Source organism: Anolis sagrei, chromosome 2, assembly GCF_037176765.1.
Source record: "Anolis sagrei isolate rAnoSag1 chromosome 2, rAnoSag1.mat, whole genome shotgun sequence".
Classification (NCBI taxonomy): Eukaryota; Metazoa; Chordata; class Lepidosauria; order Squamata; family Dactyloidae; genus Anolis; species Anolis sagrei.
The window spans coordinates 225,207,112-225,233,545 of NC_090022.1; the positions used below are offsets into that span (position 1 = coordinate 225,207,112).

The 26,434-nt window shown below is 39.7% G+C and overlaps 2 protein-coding genes across 2 annotated transcripts in view; one reads left to right on the plus strand and one right to left on the minus strand.

Moving 5' to 3' along the window:
- PCSK5 (proprotein convertase subtilisin/kexin type 5) overlaps positions 1–13,545 on the plus strand; it is a 321,518-nt gene extending 307,973 nt beyond the window's left edge. The window contains exons 30-38 of the mRNA XM_060762183.2: positions 304–499; positions 1,015–1,232; positions 2,179–2,418; positions 2,692–2,922; positions 6,089–6,266; positions 7,264–7,481; positions 9,051–9,151; positions 9,968–10,148; positions 11,499–13,545. Of these exons, the coding sequence (XP_060618166.2) occupies positions 304–499; positions 1,015–1,232; positions 2,179–2,418; positions 2,692–2,922; positions 6,089–6,266; positions 7,264–7,481; positions 9,051–9,151; positions 9,968–10,148; positions 11,499–11,911 (1,976 nt within the window). The 3' untranslated portion in view covers positions 11,912–13,545. The remainder of the gene's footprint in view (positions 1–303; positions 500–1,014; positions 1,233–2,178; positions 2,419–2,691; positions 2,923–6,088; positions 6,267–7,263; positions 7,482–9,050; positions 9,152–9,967; positions 10,149–11,498) is intronic.
- Positions 13,546–15,628: 2,083 nt separating this feature from the next.
- RFK (riboflavin kinase) lies at positions 15,629–24,695 on the minus strand. The gene is made up of 4 exons (XM_060762180.2): positions 24,403–24,695; positions 21,503–21,654; positions 20,782–20,884; positions 15,629–18,765 (listed from the first exon to the last, which is right to left on the minus strand). The coding sequence occupies exons 1-4, from the start codon at positions 24,482–24,484 to the stop codon at positions 18,632–18,634; spliced, it is 471 nt and encodes a 156-aa protein (XP_060618163.1). The 5' UTR covers positions 24,485–24,695; the 3' UTR covers positions 15,629–18,631.
- Positions 24,696–26,434: the final 1,739 nt, after the last annotated feature.

Below are 26,434 nucleotides of genomic sequence, written 5' to 3' on the forward strand. Positions count from 1 at the left end.
TAGAGCACATTATAGTAATCCAACTGGGTTATAACTAAGGCACCGGATCTAGTGTCTCAGGAGGTGGACACAGCTGCTGCACATACTTTAACTGTGCAGTATATTCATGACCACTGCTGAAACCTGAGCTTCCAGAAACCCAACACAAAAGTTGTGGACCTGCCTCTTTAGGGAGAGTACAACCTCATCCAGTATATGTTGAATTCCTATTCCCTGACCTGTCTTTTGACTTGACTGCTATAACAGCAAGTGCATGTTACATAGCATGCTATTAATTCCTCTTATTTGCTTTATTGTTTTCAGAGAGATTTCTTTCTGCTGGGTCATGCGTCCATGTTTGCCCAGAAGGACACTTTGGCAATGTGAAGACCAAACAGTGTGAGAAATGTGCAGATGGCTGTGAGAAATGTTCAAGACCCAGCTACTGCCTGAAGTGTTTGTTCGATTCAGACATGCCCCGCTATTTGTTCAGAGGCAAATGTGTGCACACGTGTCCTACGTACGTTCCTATTTATATTCATTGATGCATATTCTACCCAGATATGTCTCTTTTTCCACAAAAGCATTCTAGTGTTAAAATTAGCTCTTTTGATATATTGATTTCTGAGCATACATAATAATCATTTATCACATGAACCAGCTCTTCTCCTATAGTGGTATTATTGTTGATAGTCCATGCATACCACAATGAGCACTCTCAATATTATACCTCTCTTCATTGGTGTTGTAATTGCACCAATTTGTCAAACCATAGTTCCACAATCATACTGCCACATGCACTCATAATCCCTCCTCTTGCGCTACTACTGTTCTTTTTAAAAATTATTATTATATTTATTTTTAGTGCAACTCTGGCATTTAAAAACAAAGGAGGAAAATATACATGTAAAGTGTAAATAAAAGAAAAATAGGCAACTTGGGAATAGCAAGGGGAAAGAGGAGGAGAATTTATTGTTGATTATTCCCTGACAGATTCAACATGTTCCACAGCTTGATCTTTTTTCCCCCCATTAGTGGCTATTTTGCTGAACATGAGATTTGCCAAATGTGCAGCAAATCTTGCAGCACATGTGAAGAAAATGCCACCAGATGCATTTCATGTGAGAGTCCTTTCCTTCTAGAGCAAGGGAAATGTAAACTGGCATGTTCAGAGAAGCACTTTGTTGTCGATGGAGTCTGTCACCCTTGCCCTGAGAATTGTCAGGAATGCATCCAAGGAAGCTCATGTAAAGGTACCAAAGAAAATCAATGTTAGTCATTGGGCCCTTCTACACTGACCACTAATGTGGGGCTGATTCAGCATTCCAGACACCGGATCGGCCCCACATGTGGCAAGACACGTTGCCTCAGAGGTGGCAGGGAATCCCAGGTGCCCAGCTGTGCTGAACACGGTTTGGTGCCACCTGATATCAGGATTCAAACTTTCTTGACTTTGCTTAACCCAGCACAAGGCTGATCCAGCTGCACTAACCTATGTGGTCAGTGGAGATGAGTCCATTGAGTGGAATGGTATTTTGAAACTGTGTTATATTTGAGCTGAGCTGTTTTTCCCCCCTTAAAATCACATTCAAGGCGACCCCGACAGATGGCCATCTAGCCTCTCTTTAAAGGCCTCTAAAGGAGGAGCCTCCACCACACTCCAGGGCAGGGAGTTCCACTTCTGAACAGCTCTCACAGTCATTCCACCTGAACATTCTTCCTAATGTTCAGGTGGAATCACCTTTCTTGTAGTTTGAAGCCATTGTTCCACGTCCTAGTCTCCAGAGCAGCAGAAAACAAGTTTGCTCCCTCCTTCCTATGACTTCCCCTCACATACATGGCTATCATGTCTCCTCTCAGCATTTTCTTCTTCAGGCTAAACATGCCCAGCTCTTTAAGCCGCTCCTCATAGGGCTTGTTCTCCAGACCCTTGATCATTTTAGTTGCCCTCCTCTGGACACATTCCAGCTTGTCAACATCTCCCTTCAATTGTGGTGCCCAGAGATGGACACAGTATTCCAGGTGTGGGCTAACCAAGGCAGAATAGAGGGGTAGCACGACTTCCCTGGATCTAGACACTATACTCTTATTGATGCAGGCCAAAATCCCATTGGCTTAGGGCATGGAAATGACTTTGTAGGAGAAAGAAGGATGTTCTCCACATAACCTGATAGATATTCTCCCTTTTTTAATTGAAAGCATGTATTCCACCATATCATCTGTACAATGGGAAATGTTTACGGAACTGCCCATCTGGCTTCTTTCCTGACTCCAACCACTGCTTTGCCTGTCATGAAGACTGCAAAGAATGTGATGGGCCAGCATTTGATGACTGCATCGACTGCCCCACTGTTTTCTCCTATGTTCTATACAATGGCAGATGTTCTGAAGAATGCCCAGATGGCACCTATTACGATGAAGAAAGTGGAAAATGCCAAGGTATTTTTTCCAGTTTAAATGTAGAGACTGAATGAGATTTGGATTAGTGATTCCATTCCAGAACAGGTGAATGTGAAATAAAATATAAATCTCTTTAGAAATTTCTTTAGGGAAATAATAAGATTAAGTAGAAGGCAAAGGTAACCAGTGATCTTTTCCAGTACTTGGACAATATCAGACAGCCTTAGAAACATTGTTAGAAGGAAAGGAGAGAGATTAAAAACATAGAAAGATTAAAAACTGATCAAATATTTGTGATTTTTCCCATTTCAGAGTGTGACAGGACATGTCAAACTTGTTCATCCACCATGTACTGCCTCACCTGTAAAGAGGGCCTCTCAATGATTGATACGGGCTTCTGCGCAATGCCACATTACTGTTCCAACACTGAATACTATGATGAACACAGCAAAATGTGCAAATCTTGCCACAGAAGTTGTTTGGAGTGTATAGGACCTGCTGAAAATGAGTGTCTCAGCTGTCCCAAAACTTGGCATCTACTCAGTAAGCATTTCCCTGTCTTTGGGCTTAGCTTTTCTTTTCCATCTTTAACATATATTGTAATGACCAACCTAGTTCTGCTGCTGAAAAATAGTCTGGAAACAATCTCCATGGCTGCTTTTTATTCTGTGCAAGGATCAACTTGAGAAACTGCAATTCGCTTCTGGTGTGAGAGAATTGCCCAGGAGACTCCCGATGTTTTGATGTTTTACGATCCTTGTAGGAGGCTTCTCTCATGTCCCTGCATGGGGAGCTGAAGCTGACAGAGGGAGCTCATCCATGTTCTTCCCAGATTCAAACCTCCAACATGTTGGTCTTCAATCTTGTTAGCACAAGGGTTTAACTCTGCGCCACCGGTGGTTGCTAAATCTACAAAAATTACTTTGGGCAATCAATTCAAAGAATACTGTATTCTGGGATGGACATGAGCCCAAAACATTCGGGGCAATCTACCCATAACATTATTTTGTAGAGGATTGATTATAGAACAAAAGAGACATTCTCCTAATAGTGAATGGCATTTTAGCCTAATCACTTCTGTAACCTGTTGATGAGTCCTAACCAGGAAATCATAGTTCTGCAAACTCCTATACAGTAGAACCCCTACATAAGAATGTCCGAACATAAGTACATCTTAACTTAACCTAAAGTGATGTTTGACATCAGAACACTGTTTTAACCTACGAACAGTGCAAAAGGGGCTTCTTTGCCCCCTAAACCAGTTCTAACAGCAAGGCAGAGAGAAACAAAACCTGAACTGGATGCCTAGCCAGAGTAACACTGGTTCTTCTTACAAGGCAGAAACTCCAGCTCCATGTGATTGCTTCCCCTGAACATTCTGAGAGGAGTCCAATCTGGAGATTCTACTCCAAAGATTGCACTCCACCCTGGTGCAGCAGAGCCTCAACCTAAAGAGCTAGTACTGTATGTTTCCCTTCAAGAAGAGAGAGGGAGAGAGGGGGAGTAAGAGAGGGGGGCTGGAGTTACATTAGGAAGAAAACGATGTTGTGTTGCCTTGCTGTACATATTTTGCCAACACATTTTGTTGCCTCAAATGTGCTTCCTTGTCACTGTGGCTGGATGGAAACAAGCACTTCCTATCTCTGAATATTTTATACATTATTTGTACATTTTCTTATTTAAAAACACATAACAAAAATGGGATGGTTTTTTTGGGGGGGGGCAGAACGGATTAACTGCATTTGAATGCATTTTAATGGGGAAATTCACTTTGAGATAAGAATGTTTGGACTTAAGAACATGGTCACAGAACGAGTTAAGCTTGAAATATGACAAACAGGCCAGGCCACTGGCAAATGAATGGAGACTGTTTGTGTTAACAAATTTGAAAAAAAAAAAAACCCACATGAACAAATTCCTATAAAAACTGCACGTATCTCATTTGTAGTGCAAAAAAAGTATGTAAACTTTGTCCCACTTGTAAAACTTTTGCAAACAACACAAGCCTCACAAAAAGCCACACCACCAGCTCCCTTCCCCAGCTGGGACGTGCCTTCTCTGCCTGTGTCCTCTCAGTGGGCTTTTCTCCTTCCCTCTCTCGGCCTCGTGGCCTGGCATGAAGGAGCTGGATTCACTTCTAGAGGGGAGAGGGTGTCTTGGAGGAACCACTGCTGCTGCTGAGGAGTTCAGCTCCTTTTCCTTATTTCCTCATTGTCCTTCGTGAGCCAGAGGAAGGAGCCCAATGAGCCATAGTTTTTCCATACCACTGCTAGAGGGATGAGTTTGGAAAATCTTCCTCCAGGAACCCAGATACATGCAGCTAAATCAGTCTTCTAACCATAAAGCATCTACATTACCTCTTAAACAGTGGACTCAATTCAATAGCCACTCAACAAAGCATAAATAGCTGCATGTGAATCTGTGCTATTCTAAGCCATATCCCAACACAGAGTCTTACAGTAAATCTCAGTCTCATTTCTACATTCATTCTATGTTTCCAGGGGTTTCAGAGCTTTGTAATCATTGTGTATTTGTGGGGGGGGGGGGGGGGGTGTCAGACTATTCTTCAATGTTGCCTGCCCAACTTGAAACACACAATGCCTGTGGGAGATTTGTTTTTGGGAGAGGTACTTTGGGCCCCTGGTGGCGCAGTGGGTTTAAACCTGAGCTGCTGAGCTTGTTGATCAAAACGTCACAGGTTCGATTCTGGGGAGCGGCGTGAGCTTCTGCTGACAGCCCCAGCTTCTGCCAACCTAGCAGTTTGAAAACATGCAAATGTGAGTAGATCAATAGGTACCGCTTGGACAGGAAAGTAATGGCGCTCCATGCAGTCATGCTGGTCACATGACCTTGGAGGTGTTTACGGACAACTCTGGCTCTTTGGCTTAGAAATGGAGATGAGCACCACAACCCAGAGTCGGACATGACTGGACTTCATGTCAGGGGAAAACCTTTACCTACTTTGAGCACTGTGTGGAGAAAGATTACATCTGCATATACAAGGGACAGTTAGGACTTTATCACACAAGGTTGATAAAGTGCAATTATGGCAAGAAAAAAGCACCTTTGGAAGATGCTAACTATGCAACATCAAAGAAGCCCCATAGTTGTACTGTGTTTGAATCATGATTGAATTATCCCTTTTCATTGATGGGAAAAATCTATCAGTGAATCCAATTTTACTATGGTTCTGCAACTCTTCCTTGTGCAGTAATGTGTGGAAGGCTAATTGCAGGAATTCGCACCAACAACATGTTAACATTGCAGAATTGCGCCAAGGAATGAAAGTGATTGTTCCAATTAGGTGTGTTTCCATTTGTTTAAACTTAATTACAACACAATAACTGGATGGTGTGATGTAGTCCTTAGAGAGAAAGTCTGGTGTTGTGGTTTGAGCACTGGATTACAACTCTGGAGACCAGGTTCAAATACCATTTCAAGCCTGAAATCCACTGGGTGATCTTGGGCAAATCACACACTCTCATCTTCAGAGGAAGGGAAAGCTCTTCCAAACAAACCTTGCCAACAAAACCCTGTGAGTGGGTTGCCTTAGAATTACCATATGACAGAAAAAGCCTGAAGGCCACAACAACAACAACAACAACGAAACATTTATACATGTGGACACCTGAATTCAGGTCAGATTCTGTTAATGTTTCATCCACTTGGTGGGGAAACACTAGTTTATTTCATGGTCTTCATCCTGCAGATGCAACCTGTGTTGAAACATGTCCAGATGGATACTACGCAGACCATGATGAAAATAAGTGCCATGCTTGCCACAGGACCTGTGAAACTTGCTATGGAAAACACAGCACACAGTGCATTTCCTGCCCACCCAGATGGTACAAGCAAGAAAATGGATGTGTTCAGATCTGCACCAATGGGTAAGATCCTCAAAATAAAAATAATAATAATAAGCTTATTTGGATAGAGGTTGAAGTTAGTGCTCTCTCTCCCTACAACATCTCCCATGAGAAGTACATCCTGAGACTATCCAGGACTAAAACTGACAATCAAAAAGGAAAGGAAAAGAACCAGATAATAACTACCTGCAATCCAATTACATATAACATTTAGTTTATGAATTTATGAGTTAGGATATTGGCTCAGACATGTCTGACTTGGCCAAGATGTGGAAATTCCATTCTTGAGCCATCTTTCCCAGAAGCGTATGGAAAGTAATACCTCACACACTTCACCCAGTGTTCTTTCACAAGCAGGACTTGCACTACTATGAGACAAAGCAAAGCAGCTGCCTCAAAGAGCAGATGCTGTAGGATAAGAAACAGTGATAAAAGACCTTCACCTATGGTTGGAGGACAATGTCCCATTGATTTAATGTTGATTTAAGATTAAGTAGTCATTCAGGTTAGCTTGTATACATGGAATAGGAAACTATTACAATTTTCAGACAGCTAAGTGTTGAGCCAGACCAGTTCACAAACATCTTTTCTAAAGTGCTTGGCATGCCAAGTAGCCCATAGAGCTGCAGGCCAGCTACTGGTAGGCAACTGGTTGTGTAGGAATATGTTACCACATCTGTCTTGAAAGAACTTTCTGCCATTGGGCTCACAAGCAACAATTTGTGTGTTAATATGTTACCACATCTCTGTTAAAACCACTTCCTGGTGTTGGGCTAGTTAGAGGATAAAAGTATTATTTTGTCCTGTTTTTCTATGATATTATTGGATTTTTACCTATTTCTATTATTAATATTTGGAAGTCAATATTCCGTTTTGTATGAAAATCTGAGAATAAGAACTATGAATGAATGAAATTGCTATTACAAAACACAAGTAAAGGCCAATATCTAATGTTGGCATGCAAAATCCAGAGCAATCTCTCTCACATAATATGTTTCTGTACTGTTCTGTGCTTTAGGTACTATGCAAATAATGTTATTGGCACTTGCGAGAGATGCCACAAAACCTGCAAGGAATGCCTGGGACCTGCTCCTACTGACTGTATGTCCTGTGATGAAGGTTTCTTCTTGTTGGGTTCAAGTAATGAATGCCACGTGTCCTGTCCTGAATCTTACTATGGGGACAATGATAAACATACCTGTGAAAGGTGCCATCCAACTTGTCTGACTTGCAGTGGTAAGATGAGACACTAGATGGGAAGAATGGGAATGTGAGTCAGATACCCATTGATCTGTGTTTACCATTAACTGGGAATCGGGGATGGCTAGATAGCTGCTAATGTGTAACTATAATAGTCACAGAGCTATGAGGTGTCATAGCTCTGTAACTATCATGGTTACATATTAGTAAAAGCCCAACATGATTCTGGCTAATGTTTATATAGAACTTGAAATCCTGTTGTCTGGAGAATTGTACTCCAACAACGCAGAAAACCAATTCAAATTCTGGTTTTGTGAATTAAGAAGGGGCACTCGTGTCTAGTTACTTGTTAAAAACTTTCCCATAGCCCGCATTCGGCTAATACTCTACATATACCATACCACATATCCTTTAACTGCCCCAGTTTGGCAGGGACAGTCCCAGTTAATCCATTGTCATCCTGCTTTTTGAACTGCTTTAAAAATATTCCAGTTTTTTTCTCCTCCTCCTATTTTCCACTTTTGCCCTCAGTTGACACCAGTTCTTTCAAAGTAGGTTCAAAGCTCAGAAGGAGTGGAAAATACTGGAATGTCCCTGGGATGCTTTAGACCATTACCCCACCCCAGTTGCTGCAGAGATGGGAGGGAAACCTGACTTGTTTTGGCACCAGCAGACAGCCATTCTTAGCACCTGTCTCCCACCCTTCTCCTTGCCACTGTCTCCAGCAGGCATCACATGGCTAGTCTTGTTCAGTCATCACCTGAGGTTGACTAGGGTGCCAGAGCAACATGAAAGTGGGGAGGGGGGAGGAATCGCCCTTCTCCAATTGTCTTGTGACTCTGGCCAGGTTATGAGCAACTGACATTGACCATATCTGACTTTATCCATGCTGTTCACACTGGCCATTATGACAAGGATAGGGAGAGGGACAGTTAAGTACCATCCCTTGACCCCCCCAGGGTTCCCAAACCCAGAGAATGCAAGATGACCATGCCAAGTAATCATCTCAGATATGCCCCTAGTAAAGGGAGAAAAGAGGACTGGATGAAAAGTTGCTTTTCCCAGTCAGCTCATAAAAAAGCAAACTTCTGTAGCCTCTCTAGCTGGTGTGGTTTCCTGATTAATAACATTTGCCATATTGACCACACTCTGATGTTGCCTGCCACATGTGTCTCAGTTTTTATCTGTGAAAAATGAGGTTATGATGTCATTATACTTCTTGATGTTTTATTCCATTATCTTTGTTACTGAAAATATTACACAATATAATGTTATTTTAAGATCAAACTACCCAGATAAGGCTGTGGACTAATAGAAGTTATAGCAACATGGAAAGCATCCATATAGGAGGTTAAAACTTTTCAGGGTCACACTTTGTTTTAATTCTTCTCAAAATACCATGATTCCATGGAAATATTTTTTCCTGTATTTAACATCTTTATTTTTCTAATACATAATCCTTTTGGGCTGTTACAAATGTGAAAACCATGTATTACAAATACTAGATGGTTTCCTGATCTTCAAAGACTGAAAATTACAGGGCTGACGTAATAGCATTATTAACTGAATTGCATATTATCTTTTTAAAATTATTTTGCTTTTAAGGAAAAGGACCACTCAGCTGCACATCCTGTGTATGGAGTTATCAGCTTGTTGCTGGCATCTGCAACTCAGAATGCTTACTGGGGAAATACAAAATCTCAGAGGTATTTACTCATTACACATTGAAAGAAAAACTTAGATTTATATTATAAGGCAAACAAGCTTTGATTGCTTTATGGCATGGTTGCCCACACAGTTCTTTAGAGATCATGACAGCTGATTTGTTATGCAGGAAAGGGGGGGGGGGTAGTTGCTTTGTTTTCCACCTTTTTATTTAAAAGGGAAAGAGAGGGAATACAAGTTTAGGACAATTTTAAATTAGGGAATTGCAAAGCAAAGTTCAAAGAAATGTAAACATTAAAAGATATTGTACATTTCAAGCTGTACATTGAGCCAGAAAATGTGAATTAGGTGAGTTACATTACTGTGTGCTCCCTACCCCTTGGCTTTCCAAACTGTGTGTTGCAACATGTTAGTGTGTCAGCTCCAATGTGTAGGTGTGCCATGTGAACATAATGGGAAATGGCAAAAATATTGGAAATGTATGTTATTACCTTACAAATCATATATTTTAAAAGTATAAATGAAAGGTCTTCATGGCATATGTTGGAGTACCATACATTTTGTAATCACAGTTCATCTATCTGTCTGTATCTCTTATAAGGGGTTTGTTTAACCTCTGGTTTGATAGTAAAACTGCATTATTTGTCACCAACATAACATGTTTAGAAAGTTTTGCCCTGCTCCATCCCCTCCATTTACAACATTCAATGATTTGAATATTTTAATTCTTTGGATTATTCTTCCCTACCCAATAAAAACCTGATCAGATGGATCTCACACAATCTTTAAGGGCCATTTATTTGTAGGATTTGCCACAACTAAAAGTCTGAAATCCTGTCTGTGTTTCCCTTATGAAGGACCCACTTCAATGTGAAAACTGCCATGGATCTTGCATGGAATGCAAGGGGCCTGGTCCCCTGAACTGCACTGTGTGTCACCTTAACATGAAGCTGCTCCTGGATCAGAATCGCTGTGTCCCATGCTGCAAGAATTCCGAAGTGCAAACTCAGGAGTGTTGTGATTGCAGTGAAATGCATGGTAATGATGAGCAGAAAGGGAGGTGAAAGTGGGATCACCATTGTGTGTCTTTAGGCCCTTCCACACAGCCCACTATTCCAGAATATCAAGACAGAAAATTCCACAATATCTGCTTTGAACTGGGTTATCTGAGTCCACACTGCCATATATTACAATTCAAAGCAGATAATGTGGGGTTTTATTCAGCTGTGTGGAAGGGGCCTTTGTAAATGGAACTTTTCATTATTTTACCAATCAAGATGAGATTTCCTCTTGGGTTACATATTCTTACAAATCCTGCTTGCTGACATATCTTTGGAGATGGAGGTGCTGCAGATGACTGAGCAATGGAGTGCAAAGAGGAAATTAGAAACCAGAAATGGGCAGAGTGTGTCCCTGGGGCAAAATGCCCCACCCTGCTAAGCGATTTATGTGACCCGTAACCCCCTATACCAGTTCCGAGAATTACCCAGATAGTCATCTGTTTCTCTGGGAAACCCTCAGAACCAGTATGACTCTTTTTAAAGAGGTATCAGGGCTGTTTGCAACATCTAACAGTTTTTCCTCCGTGATATTTCAAAAGTATAACTACATCATGTGGTGGGAGAGAAAGAAAGTAAAGGAGCTATACATAGGATGTGAACAAGGGCTATTTTACTTACTTACTTACTTAATTACTTACTATATTTGTATACTGCCCTTCTCAGCCCTCAGGCGACTCATGCCGGTTTACAGAGGCAATGATTCGATGCCCAAGAACATTAATACATAGTATAAAACCAAACAAAAGTAATAAAAACATAAGATATTTGCATCTTCTAATTAAAAACATTATCCATCTCCTAGTCCAGTCGTTCCACGTTCTTATGTCTTTTACATTGCATTTTCAAACGCTTGCTCGAACAGCTAGACCTTGACTCTTTTCCGGAATGTTAAGAGGGAGGGGGGTCAATCTAATGTCCCTAGGAAGAGCATTCCATAGCCAAGGGGCCACCATTGAGATGGTCCTATCTCTTGTCCCCGCCAAACGTATTTGTGACGCAAGTGGGAACGAGAGCAGGGCCTCTCCGAATGATCTTAAAGTCCTAGCAGGTTCATAAGGGGAGATGCTAGGCATACACATTGATAAAAGCCAACTATATTTCTAACATGATGTTTTCTAAACATTGATCTCCATGTATTTTATTTAAAATATTTCTTTGGGATTTTATGCCAGTTGTTTGAGAATTCTGGTTATTGGAGTTTTGGTTAACTGAGAGTCTACTATGCAATTGTATATTAAACATTTTTCATCTTTATTCATTTCCTTTTGTAATATATAATATATTAATGATTTTTATTTTAAAAATTATTCTTAATTTTTTTTTGCAGATGAGTGTATATTACTCAGTGCTAACTTGTCAGAAGAAGCAAAAGGCAAAGCTGTAGCTCTGGTTGTGGCCATGCTCATTTTGTTGTTCATCACCACTGGAGCTGTTGTTTTCATCTGGAGACGTTCACGAGCCAAAGCCAAGCCAAGCAACCAAGGTGGATATGAGAAGCTGTCAGATAATGCAAAGACACTCAGTTCTTTTAAAAGTAACCACTTCCAGAGCACCAGCTATCAAGAAGATCAAGTGATTGAATACAGGGACCGAGATGCAGATGATGACGATGATGACGATGATGACATAGTCTATATGGGTCAAGATGGCACAGTCTACCGCAAATTTAAATATGGACTTCTAGAGGACGATGAAGTAGATGAACTGGAATATGATGATGAAAGTTATTCTTTTAGATAAACTTCATATACCATTTGGTCTTTTCTACCCAGTTTAATATATTTCTGGAAAACGATGAACTCCTTGTAAATTTAGAAACCCACCTGAATGAGAAATAATATCATTTACTATATATTTCCATTTGACATTGGTTTTTTCTCCCTTGCCACTTGGCAATTGGCTTTCCATTGTATGTACCTTTGGTAATTATACGCAAACCATTGTATGCTTAGTAAACGGTTATCTATGTAAGCTCAAAAATGTTTCAAATATTAGACCAAATCTTCTTGTTGTTCCAGCTGTTGAGTGAACATTGAATTGATCCTATTGAGCTACTGTAGTTGGGGCTAAGCAACAGGATTCCAATGATAGTTTAATCACCCTATCAATATTTATTAAATTATGATATAAAGTGTCATTAAACAAAATATGGAGCCCCCGGTTGTGCAGTGGGTTAAACCCTTGTGCCGGCAGGACTGAAGACCAACAGGTCGCAGGTTTGAATCCAGGGAGAGAGCGGATGAGCTCCCTGTATCAGTTCCATCTCCTCATGTGGGGACATGAGAGAAGCCTCCCACAAGGATGGTAAAAACATTTTAAAAAACCATCCGGGTGTCCCCCTGGGCAACGTCCTTGCAGACGGCCAATTCTCTCACATCAGAAGCGACTTGCAGTTTCTCAAGTCACTCCTGACACGACAAAAAAAATTAAACAAAATACATGAGTTGCATTCAAAACTTACATTTGCTTTGAATTAAGACCACCGAAAGCTAGACAAAACTGTGTAGTTTTTACTAATGACATGTCTCAGTTTGTTTAACCAGTATTCTCTCTATGTTGTGTGTCATACTGTTGCAACAATGGAATTTTTCATGTGGCAAAAGATACCTGATTCCAGTAGGTTAATATTATAGTAAACATACTTGGCAAAAGGTCATTTCACACTTGCATATTTGAAACTTGATGTTTGGAATTCCCAATCTGCATCACAGATGATCCCAGGAAGTACTTTCAAGTCACTTCATGCTTTTTCATGATGGAGAAGCAGAACACATTCATTTGGAAGTCACTAAATATTGATAAGCCTAGTTTGCATAAATGCTAAAAATTCAGGTTCTTGTTCAGCAGTCAAGAGGAAATTGGATCCTTCTGCTTTATTTTTGATTAAGAGCTAAAACTACTCTTAAACTAAACAGTGTTTGATCTATAACTAGTGAAAACAAAGGTTTTTTGTATATAATAGGAGACTGGCCCAATCATAAATCATGCAAGTCAAGATGATGGTACTCTAAAACTGTCCCGGAGGAGAGGAGTGCCTCACTCCAAGGCTTACTCTGCTTGTCTTTATATGGTTTGGTGTTACATGGCTTAGTATTTCTATGGGCTTAGCGTTACATGTAAACACAGCCATTGGACGAATAAGGCACACATAATGTGCAAACCAGTTTAAAACACAATACCACCAACTCTACTGCTTTTAACAGAAGTGTTTTTACGCTTAAATAGTATATCTAAGTGATATGAGTCTAAATTATGTATTGTGTGACTGTATGCTTATAGTTTGTGATTCATTTTGTGAAGAGTGTATTTCCCCTTTAAGACTGCATTTTCAACTTGAATTGTCACCCAACATAGTAAAACTACCTGAGTTTCAAGAGGTTTACATCTACAACTTCTACTTAGGAACCAGCCTTTTTATTTTCAATGGAGTCTACTCTGAGATAATTGCAGTGTTTAGAGAAGTTACTTATTTGGACTACAACTCTCAAAATTTAGCCAGCATGGCTGGAATTTGTAATACAATCTTCTCGGGGTCACTGCAGAATTATCCAAACCCATCCTCATGTGTAGCCTTAGCTTGAAAGCCAAATATCTGAGAAACAAGAACAGCAGCATTCTCTTCCTACCATTATTGGTATATTATACTATTCTCTATCATAGCCACTTTTCTTTTTACTATTGGTTTGCTCTTCACTTCTGTCAGCATAGTTACACTGCTGTGGGCCCAATAGTCAGTTAGTTTCCAGGCATTGTGTCTGTATGTGAAGAGTGTCGGTCTAAAGTATATTTCTCTTGCCACCATTGTAACAACATTCCATGGGAATGCTTACTAAGATCACAACAGATAGAAAGTAAAGGTAAAGCCAGCCTGGACTTTTATTTATGTCTGATAGTTCCTGAAGCATTTGGACTTTGAGCAGATATGGATTTGCACTCAAACGCACAATGGAAAAATGTGCTTAATTTCCCCGTTCTTTGGTGGGTTAGAAAACAGAAAGCAAGTGAGCCATCTATTTGTATAACACCTGTTGGCACATTCTCTGTGGAACGTAGATCTGTTCATTCATTTGTGAATATATTAAACCTGTCATATCTGCATTAATAAATAATTTTTTTACAAAAGCATGGTGACTTGCAAGGTTTTAACCTCTAAAACTGTCACTAAGATAACCGATCCACAATAGTGCATTGGAGTTGGGCGTTCTGGCATTGGTTGGACTTCCACTGATATTACCACAAGAATTATCATCATTTAATGATAAAGTGTAGAAGGGCATTGTTAATGAGTTACAGCAGGTTTATTCCTGCTCAAACAATGTCTGTAAAATCTGTTTTATTTTTATTTATTTAATTATACAAATTGAAATATGGCAATACCTTACTGCAATAACACTATTTTCAAAGCTAGTAGAAACTTGGACTGTGGAAATGTTTGAGGATAGAGAGAAGACCTCCAGCAGCTTGTGAGGCAGGATTTTTCAAATTGATGTGAGAGACAGTGGAGTTAATGTTTCCAGCAGAAAGGAACTTTGGACTCCTGCCTTGATCAGTTGGCACAAAGGCAAACCACATGAGTGCGGATGGCTCTTGCAGTAATCCAGAGAATGTATATATATAAGCCAAACATTTCAAAAGGTGTTGCAATGTTATTATATTACCAAGTGTAAGCCAAGCATAATTCTATTAACACCCTAAGCCACAGAAAACCACCGCATGCAGCTTAAAAAAATAGCAATAACTTTGTCCATATGATTCCTCTTCTCCAGATAACCATGTTTAAAATGCTTTACTCACTAGTTATCGTGTAATTTTCAGTTTTGAGACATGTATTATGCTCCAGTGCTGGGAATTCAAAAAATTCCCAAAGAACTATTACTTGGAGAAGTGAGAGAACTGAGTGGATTTTCATATAAGGTTCAAGAATTGGAGCTTTTTCTTTCATTGTCCAACTGGATAGCCTCTAAGAGATGAAAATATGTTCACATACTTGCTATCTTAAGATTCATCAACAGATGTCAATATTTGTGGAAGAAATTGTTGGACTAGAGACATTTTTTTCCCGTGAAACTAGCACTTCCTACCTTAGGCAATTAACTGTAATTGTCATTAGAAATTTGCAAGCACCACATTGTATGAAGAAAACATATGTCTTTCTTAACTAGTATCTGGACCCGATTCTTCTTGCCAAGTGAGTGTCGTTAGCATGCACTTTATCATCTTTGTACATGCATAATCGAATTCTACACTTCCATTGTTGAATTGAATTGAATTAAAACAATAAAAATGTTTTTCTCTTGCACATACTGTTTTCCACTGTAAATATTAAAAGAGCTGTTTATGATGCTATTTAGGAAAAATTACTTATATAATTTTTTTTTAAAATGGCAGCATGCCAGCTATAGACTAACTGTAAAGGTTAGTATGAGTTCCCTGTAGCAAAATAAAAGACAAAGCTGATCAAGAGATATACACATTTTCTTTATTTTATTCATTGTTCCCATCATGAATTGAATTTCTACACCAATTCCCACACCTAACAATACCCTGAAGTGGGGAATGAATACAAAATTAATACAAAAATAAAATCCCTTAATAAAATTGCCATGATAATTTTAAAATGAATCATTCACTTTTAAGTACAGACATATAAAAGGACAGAATTCAATAAATATTTCTTTAATTTCATACCCATTGACATATTTATTCATCAGCATCTATTAATAAACTGTATTCCTGGCCCATGCATTAGTGTTCTTTCCCCCAGTTAAGTATGCTGCCATTATCGCATGTTCTCAATGAATAATCCAAAATACACACAAGTATTCTTAGATCAGTGTTCACAACCCTTCAGAACAATTAGAAGGCACTTTCTAAAATAAGACGACATGTATAGGCAACAACATATACAAACCCACACATTCATTTTCATAACATGGCACTAGCTGAGTCTCAAGGGCTAATATTGTTTTAAATTATAGTGGGGGAATTGCTCTAGTTTTTGAGCAGCATGGTATGAGACATCAGCTCCCCTCTCTTAAGTCAAGAAAGGTATTTGTATGCAGCAAGCAGAAGACTTCAATTAGTGCAAAAGTCAGTATATTATGAGTTGAGAAAGGAAGAAAGGGTTTCTCACTTCCTGGAGCTGAGGCTCACAGAAGCAATATAAAACTTGCCAGTAATGGCTTGTTGCCTGTATGGTGTGAATCACAAAATTGCCAGGTTCACAGAAGCTGAAAAAGTGAGGGCACCCCACCCTTTATGGTTGATTAACAGATAAGGCCCTGCTTAGGAGAACGGAGTAGGGCCAGATTGTGGGCAGTGTTACTAGATACAACAGTGAGATCTTAGCCTGATTCTAATCCTAACGAGTAAACTATTAAAACAAATGGGACCAACATCAGTGTTGATGAAAGGGTACTTATTCCAGTAGTTTCAAAAAGCCTAATTTGAAATCACTATACCTCTCATGAATGAAATTCTTACCGATTGAAAGGGTGGGCATAGAGTTTCAAATGATAACCACTAGATACCTTTCTCGGTGCAGAAATAGGCACTGGTCTCAGTCATTTGCAAAATGGTGATCCCGCAACATAAGGCCTAATGAAATATTACCCATTTGCAGTTATTTCTTTTAGATTTATTTCTGGCTCAAAAATGGTTAGCGAAATTTGAAAACTCATTCAACCGTTCATAACTTTTTGTGTAATTGCAACATATTGCATTTGTGAACTTGCTTTGAAATTGGGTTCATCATTTTGAAACACCCTGTACCTTTCAATGGATCTAGCTGTAATTAAAATTAAATCTAGCCCCTGGTATGTTAACAATGTGCCCATGATTCAACACCAAGAAGGGACCTTACACTTCCTTGTACAAGGGGAAAGTCTCACATAAAACCGAAGCACCTTTGCCATAATTGATACACATACAACTAATGCATATGGGGGAAAGTGGATCACAGCGACATGCTCTCCATGCATTCATTCACATGGTTTCCTGCACAGGACTCCTGGGACACTTATTTACATTTAAAGCTATAAACTTATGGTCCTCAATTGCATGTGCAGTTTGTGCTCTCATATCTATGTCAGCAGCAAAAATCCCACTCTCAATGCACATACTGTATATGTGTCAAATTGTATGTCAAATTTTGTGAATGGTTATGTAAACAATAAAAGTGCAAATAGATATCCCTTATCCAGAAATCTGAAAGGTTCCAAAGTCCAAAACTGTCCACATAATAGTGCTCTTTGTTGGTTTAGTGCACTGTACACAAACCTTATTAAATGCACAAAATTAATTAAAATGTTGAAAATCTCTTCTACAAGATACATATGAAACAAACTAATTTCATGTTTAGACTTGGGTTCCATTACATTATGTATACGCAAATATTGCAAAATCTGGGAAAGATGAAATCAAAATGACTTCCAGCCCCAAGCATATCAGATAAGAGATACTTTACTTTTATTGCTCTACACTAAATTACTGTTATTTTAGACTGAACAGAATGTAATAAAATTCTACTTTTGTTGATCATATCTAAAATAAAATTTCCAAAATGTTGATGCATGAATACAATAATGTGTTACTGTAATTTCAAAAGAAAGTTTTATATATCATTAGAGGTAATCATGAATAAGGTGACAGAACTTTTTTTAAAGCTATACACTGTTTCAATGGAAACTGGCAACCTCATCTTGTGGACATATCATGAAAAGATAAATGTACTACATATCAAGGCTTATGCACACAAACCAAGAGATTTAACTTAGAATTTCATATGCTTGTTTTGATATTGATGTATGCATACCATTTGCTTAAAAGCACACTAAACAGGCAAGTTGTACTAATAAGTAGAAATACTGGTTTGAACCAAGAAGAAATTATCTATTTTTAGTGGCAATGAACTCAACAGCAGCAGTTAGTTACATTAAAATGATTTCCCAATTGAATGGGACTAAAAAGAATCCAGCCGTATCTGGTTCTAACCCATGTCTAATGAACAAGAAGTAAAAATCAAGCAGAAGTTGACCGTGAAACTATTCATGCTACATCCACTTTTCCAATGCATTTCCCTCAGTATAAAATCACTTAATAAACTTGTCATTTAAATTCACAAAATATAGTTTTAATTACAGATAATGTAAATAGTCTAAGAAATATTTTAAAAATACTCGTACTATCTACGTTTAGGGAACTAACTTTTGCTTAGATTCTGATGAGCTAAAAAACTGCCCATAGTGCACCATATGTGACAAAGCATTTCGTTTCTATTTTGCTGAGTTGGAGTACATTCATAAAAAGTAAATCATTTTAATTTAGATTTTAGGGAGCTAACCATTTAATACAAACAAACAATTCTAAGCAGGAATGTTAAAAATGTTCTAAAGTAGTACAGACACTAAAACATCAGTGCAATTTAAACAGTAACAGTAAAAATTAAAATACTAGCATCACTCAATGGCCATTAGCCATAGTGCTAGCCTCACCCTTCTGGAAAAAATTGTGATGTTTTAATTTCTGGTGTTCTGGGAATTCTAGTGTTTTCTCAGATACTTCAATATCAGATTTAATAGCTGCTATGAGTGCATCTGCAGAAGGAGGAAAAAAGAAATTAGGAACATATCATAAGTATTATTTTTTTCTGAAAAAAGCATGTCATGCTGATAAAGGCTGGTTCCAACAGTATCACAAGTACAGAGAGGCATGAAATTGATTCAGATATCACATAAAGAAAACAAACTCTCATCACAATAAAAATAGTTTGCCATTATAGCCAAAGTGATTGAATTAGTCTGAACAGACAAGATTCAGGTATCCTACTAAAGTTGACATCAGTTTATGTGGCAGGCCTACAATGGGAGGCTTCTAGCTGAACAGTAATGCTGTTGTTACAAATATCCTTGTTGCATCCTTTAACCCCCGAGATTGATATTACAAGATGAAGAGATATATTCCACCTTAACAGGTTTTGTCACCAAAGAAAGGGGGGGACTTCATTTTTCTATAAAGCGAGAGCCGTGCATGCAGGAAGTCTGTCCTTCTCTCCAAAACATGAGGCTAGGAAGAGATGGCTTTTTTGCCTGATGGACACTATTTTCCATGAACGTGGATCTGGATGCCTGGGAGAGATCAGTTGCTTTCAAGAGCGGTTTTGGCCATCAGTTTTCCTGGCAAATATATTTTATAGTTGTGCCGAAAATAATAGTAAAATTCAGTTTAGTCTAACTTAGAAATGTAATCTTTCAAAAACAAAAAATTCAAACAAAGCATTTTTTTTGTGAGAGCCCACATAGTGCTGTGATTTTGGATCTAGATTCTGTAGAGGCCAGGATTCAGCTCAGGCATAAAAATCAGCCTTAAGAGGATATCAATGCAAACCTCCTCTATATGAAAACTGACAAGAAAACTTAGAACATTGTCATAAGTAAAGGTTGAATTGACAGCATGTAACAATATAGCATTTATTTGAAGTAACATGCAAAGTCAGGCACGTAATCCAACACAAATATATGCATTTTGAGAACCCTAGCAGTCTTTAGTCTTCTGGGTAATGTCTAAGGGCCCTTCCACACAGCCATTTAACCTAGAACATGAAGGCGGAAAATCCACAATATCTGCTTTGAACTGGATTATCTGAGCCCATACCGCCAAATAATCCAGTTCAATGTGGATTTTATACAGTTGTGTGGAAGGGGCCTAAGTCAAAAGTACACTCCCTGAATGCTCTCTTGCTACAAAGCTGTATAGCAGGACTGGAGCAGGGTTTGTTTTTTTACTGAGGGAAGAACAAAATTCCTTCAGCAATCTTTTCTCTGGTTTTTGAATAAAAGAAGGTTGGACTCCCCATTGCAAGAGACTTCATCCTTCGAGTGGCCCTAGTTCCCTGGTCAGCAGCAAAGATCATGGACACTTTATAACCTTGTAATTTAATATGTAGTGACAACATACATTTACTTGGTAAACAGAAAGACAGACAATTACACACTATGTAACACAATTTTTGTTCCCGGTTATAAAAGTCATTTTTAATTGGCTCTATCATAAAAACATGGGAAAAGTTTAATAAACTGCAAAAACGTAGTTTGGTGGGACATCTTGCAGCACATTTTGCTATAGGTTTTCAATGAATATCTAATAGAGTCTCTACCAGTTCAACATAGTTTGTGGCAGCCACAAAAATGAAGTTTCTGGAGTATAACAACTACTTTCAAAGTAAGTATCACACAATAAACAGTAAGTAACACTATCAAAATGGGAACATAACTTTTTCAAATTTTGTTACATAGTATAATACACCAGTCTCCTTGAAAGACTTGGTTAGAGGAGACTGCTCTGAAAGATCCCTTGTTTGGGAAACAGACAGAATCCATATATAAACTTGGGCTTTTAAAAACAGGAGCCATAGAACAATTAATCGCTTTTAGTCATTCAGTTATTTTGGACTTCAGCCAATATGGCCAATGGTCAAGGTTCCTGTGAAATGAAGTTCAAAACATCTGGAGGACACAAGACTCAGAACCAATGTCACTGAGTAATAATATTTAAGGACTGGCTAAGAAATGACCCTCCGGTGAAAGCTTTTTCAAAAGATACGGAAGACTTACCTAAAGATTCAAAGTTTTTTTCTGGTCGTATATATCCAACAATAATTATGCTAAGCATTTCTCCATAAAAGTCTTCATCAAAAGTGTGAATAATATGTGTTTCCTAAAATAAAAATTAAAGTTTTAGTTAATAAAATTATAAATAATGTGTATTATAGTAACACAAAAGAATACATTATAAACTGCAAAGCCTTAGGCTTCCTATGCCTTTGTTAAAGCTTCTTTTGGAACCCTTAGAGAATTCCTCCAATTTGATGACACTTCTCTATTTCCTTTCCTATCTAATCTCTTGGTGTTTAACCAAACAGACATGAAATCAATGTAGAAAACCAACTCCTAAAACAATAAATGAAAGGCATAAGGTGTTCACATTTGCAGGAATTATTTACCTATTTAGAATGCCAATCATGGCTTTCATGGCAGACACCTCTGTGAACCCTAGAATTTTTATCTCAATTTCCTAATGTAAATGAAAGTGTAAACTTCCAGTACTTTAGCTGTCATCAAGGATATTCTGTAGGAAATTAAATTTATTTCAAAGTTTAAGGGAGAAAGAAGCTAGTGCTTTTCCCATGTTATTATTTAAAAAGGAAAAACCTTTAATGTGAGACTAAGTCAGCTTACAAAATGTCACTCTCAAGCAGTTTCTGTGCTTTCAAAATATGTTGGTACCGTTCATGATCTTAGCCTCATAAACTGTTTAATGAAGAAACATTCTTACCACAGATTTCTTAACGTTTTTGTAATAAGGATTCCAGCCTATGCTCAGAACCATTTTATGCACATCTCCATTTCCAACACAAGCCCATCCATAGTAAATGCCAGTAGAGATGTCAGCTGGGAAACTATCAACCACCTCCTCAGAAAAGTTAGCTGAAAATGTAAGGGGAAAAATAAAGAAACTTAATACAGTGCTTTAAAATATTTCATATCAACTGCCAAAAAAAAAAAAAAAAGCTGGCAATCTGTTCACATTGCTATAACATCCTGTTTTAACAGACCATTACTGAAACTCATAAATCAGATTAGCCTGAGTTTAAGAGTGCATCTACACTGCAGAATTAATGCAGTTTGGCACCACTTGAACCACCATGTCTCTATTCTATGTTGTAGTTTTACAAAGTTTTGAGCCTTCTCTATCAAAGACATCTGGTCTCTTACCAATCTACAAATTCCATAGCATTGAGCATAAATAATAACAAATTCCATAGCATTGAGCCTTGACAGTTAAAAGCTTTCCTTCTATGAGGGAGGGAAAGTAGGGGGGACTGTCTTCTATTGTTGCATTTAGTGCCTTTTCATGTATGGAGAACTGCTGTCTCCCCATCATATGTACCATTTCATTAGCAATCACCACTCCACTTGCCACCTTAATACAATGGAGACATTCAGCAGTTGCCATCACATGTCAAAGTATCCGTCTTTCCCACTTCCAAGCAAATTGAGAGGTCTGGAGTCAGGCAGGAATGCTACCCAACTCCAAAAACACCAACTTCTAGACAGACACTTCAAAAACGGAGTCCTATAGGCAACCTCCAGAAGTAGTCTTGCATCATTTGATGGACTCTGGTTTTATAGTGTCTAGAAATGGGGAAGCCTCCTTGTGATTAGATTCTCAATCAAGGAAGCCATAGCCTTGAGTCGGCAAGATTGGAGCAAGGCAGTTGACAGTGACTTAACAGTTAACAACAATAGTTCTTTGCAAGAGCTCACTTTTTGTTAAGACATATTTGTTAAGATTGTGTTGTTTTTCTTAAGAGATAACATGTATAGTTTCAACAAGAGCAATGTAGCCTTTGTGACTAATAAACATGAGGCGAGGGAAGTTGTTGCTGTTTTTTTACGCAACATTGTTGATAGCATGCCTTTTCCATTTACATCACTGACACAGGGCTCCAGCTTTGTTGTGGCACCAACTTTTGTTATGTTATGACTCTTCAGAGATGCAAACATGGGGAACACCAGAGGTGTGAAAACCACAAGAGTATCTCTAATACAAATGGCTCTACTCTATTTGCTTGACATTTTTTTAAAGAGGGGAAGAGTTGGATTCACAATGTGAGGGTAAATTCGTTCTTGTGTGCTTTCAAGTCATTTCAAATCTAAATGCTGGACAACTTCTAGAAAGGAAAGATTACTGCAATATAGATTACTGCAGTGAGAATAGTCGATGCACAGAGATGGAAGGAACCAGTTAATCCAAGGCAAGACGACTGGCTGATGAAGGTGGAGTAACTGCAATGGACAAACTGGCAGTGCTGATTAAAAAGAAATATCTGATCAACTTCAAGAAAGATTGTGATGTGTTTATCATCTTTCCACGGCAATGATGGGTGCAAATTTCAACTGTTTGATTGATGAATTGGAGGAACGTTTTTAAAAATAGAAGTATGGTTCTACAGAATTTGTCAAACTCTAGTTTTCCAGGTGCTTGGGCCTGCAGAAGAGAAGGCTGAGAGGAGACATGATGAGGGCCATGTATAAATGTGTCGGGGAAAGTCATAGTGTGGAAGGAGCAGGCTTGCTTTCTGCTGCCCTGGAGTCTAGGATGCAGAACAATGGCTTCAAACTACAGGAAAGGAGATTCCACTTGAACATTAGGAAGCTTAGAGGAAAACTTAGAGAAGACAATGATACTGGGGAAAATGGAAGGAAAAAGCCTGACCAAGGGCAAGATGAATGGATGGTCTCCTTGAAGTGACTGGCTTGACCTTGAAGGAGCTGAGGATGGTGACGGCTGACAGGAAGCTCTGGTGTGGTCTGGTCCATGAGGACACTAAGAGTTGGAAGCGACTGAACAAATAAACAACATCAGGCCCGTAGCCAGGATTTCGATTTGGGGGGGGGGGGGGGGCTGAGTCTGAGTGAAAGAGGTCTACGCTAGCAAACCTTTTGTATCGTTACCCCAATACCCCCATGCATATGGGATATATTGAGTATGGTGATCAGATCATGATATGAATAAACATAACAGTTTAAATAATGCACCAGTAAGGCCTTTTCCTCATGCCTGAACAACATAAGGAAGAACTTCCTGACCATACAAACTGTTCAACAGTGGAACTCTCTGCCTCAGAGTGTGATGGAGGCCCTTTCTTTGGAGGTTTTTAAGCAGAGGCTGGATGGCCATCTGCTGGGGGTGCTTTGAATGCGATTTTCCTGCTTCTTGGAAGGGTTTGGACTGAATGACCCGCTAGGTCTCTTCCAACTCTATGATTCTATGAAAACTGAAGGTAAACATTTTCAAAACTTCACCGCTGAAGCAATGAGAGCAAACCAGTTCTGATACAATGAGAGAACTCACCACAGACATATAACTGAGAATATCAAGACAGAGAATCCCACAATATCTGGTTTGAACTGGGTTATCTGAGTCCACATTACAATATACTCAAAGCAGTTCAAAGCAAATAATGTAGGATTGTATTCAGCTGTGTGGCATGGGCCTGGCATCCTCTTTCGATATAGGAAGCGTAGGGAGATATTCAGGGAAGTCCCATTGGGGAGGAAAAGAAAACGGGCAGAAAGATGGCCACCCATATAGAAACGAGAGTGGGTCCTCTGGGAACCTTTGTCCCCGCGAGGCCACCGTCCTCCCCCGCAGCCCCATTGGCCCCTCACCTGTGGGGATGCCCAGCTCCTTGGATCCCCGGCCGAAGCCTCGCACGACCTCGCCCCGGCAGAAGTACGGCATGTGCTTCATGGCCCCCGAGAAGGAAGGAAGGAAGGAAGCAGGAAGGAAGGAACCAACTGGAGAAGCGGCACGACCCTCACGCGCCGGCTGCTGTGTGCGTGCGTGTTTGAGCGACAGACTGGCACCACGAAGTTACCGGCACGGAAGAGGCGGGGCTACTGTGTCGCGCGTCACAGGAGGATGTGCAGGAAGCGAACGTTCCAGCGCCTGCTCGGCCTTTTCGTTGACGTCACGCTTACGTCATCTGGTGGGCGGCGCTTCGCCTCCCCTCGCCGGTGAGGAAAGCGCAAGAGCGCGCGGCCGAGTGCGTGCACGCGCGCCAGGAAACCCTTCTCGCGGCTGGGAAGCAGAAGATGACCGGCGGCCCTCCGTATCCGCGGATTTTAATATTCGCTGCTTGAATACAGTAGAGCAGTGGTTCTCAGCGTTCCCAATGCTGTGACCCCTTAATCCAGTTCCTCATGTTGTGGTGACCCCCCCAACCATAACATTATTTTCATTGCTACTTCCTAGCTATAATTTTGCTACTGTTATCAATCGTAACGTCAATATCTGATACGCTGGATGTATTATCATTCACTGGACCACATTTGGCATAAATACCCAATACGCCCACATCTGAATGCTGGTGGGATTGGGGAAGTTGATTTGGTCATTTGGGAGTTGTAGTTGCTGGGATTCATAGTTCACCAACAGTCAAAGGGCATTCTGAACTTCACCAGTGATGGAATTGAAACAAACTTGGCACACAGAACTCCCATGAACAACAGAAAATAGGGGAAGGGTTTGCTGGGCATTGATCTTGAGTTTGGGAGTTGTAGTTCACCTACATCCAGAGAGTGATGTGGACTCAAACAATGATGGATGGGGACCAAACTTGGCACGGATACTCAATATGCCCAAATGTGAACACTGGTGGAATTTGGAACTAAGAGACTTGACATTTGGGAATTGTAGTCGTTGGGATTTATAGTTCACCTAAAATCAAAGAGCATTCTGAACTCCACCAAAGATTGAATTGAACCAAACTTGGCACACAGAGCTCCCATGACCAACAGAAAATATGGGGTTTTCTGATGGTCTTTGGTGACCCCTCTGACACTGCCTTGTGACACCCCCCCCCCAGGGGTCCCGACCCCCAGGTTGAGAAACACTGCAGTAGAGTCTCGCTTTATTTGTCATGTCAGAGCAACCACTCCATTATATTACATTTCTAACAGAACAAAGCAAACAAACAGACAAATACAAAACTTGTGAGTTTGGTAGTTGGTTAAATGTCCTTTGACCAGTATCTGGCCACTTGGAGTGCCTCTGGTGTTGCTGTGAGAAGGTCCTCCATTGTGCAAGTGGCTGGGCTCATGTTGCATTGCAGCAGGTGGTCAGTGGTTTGCTTTTCTCCACACTCGCATGTCGAGGTTTCCACTTTGTAGCCCCATTTCTGAAGGTTGGCTCTGCATCTCGTGGTGCCAGAGCGCAGTCTGTTCAGTGACTTCCAAGTCGCCCAGTCTTCTGTGTGCCCAGGGGAGAGTCTCTCATTTGGTATCAGCCATTGGTTGAGGTGCTGGGTTTGAGCCTGCCACTTTTGGACTCTCGCTTGCTGAGGTGTTCCAGCGAGTGTCTCTGTAGATCTTAAAAAACTATTTTTAGATTTAAGTCATTGACGAGTAGAGTCTCGCTTATCCATCATAAATGTGAAAAGTGAAAATGTTGGATAATAAGGAAAGATTAAAGAAAAGCCTATTAAACGTTATGATTTTACAGATTTAGCACCAAAATATCATAAGGTAAAGGTAAAGGTTTTCCCCTGACATGAAGCCCAGTCGTGTCCGACTCTGGAGGGTGGTGCTCATCTCCATTTCTAAGCCGAAGAGCCGGCATTGTCCATAGACAGCTCCAAAGTCATGTGGCCGGTATGTTTTACAACAAATTGACAGAAAAAGTAGTTCAATACACACTAAC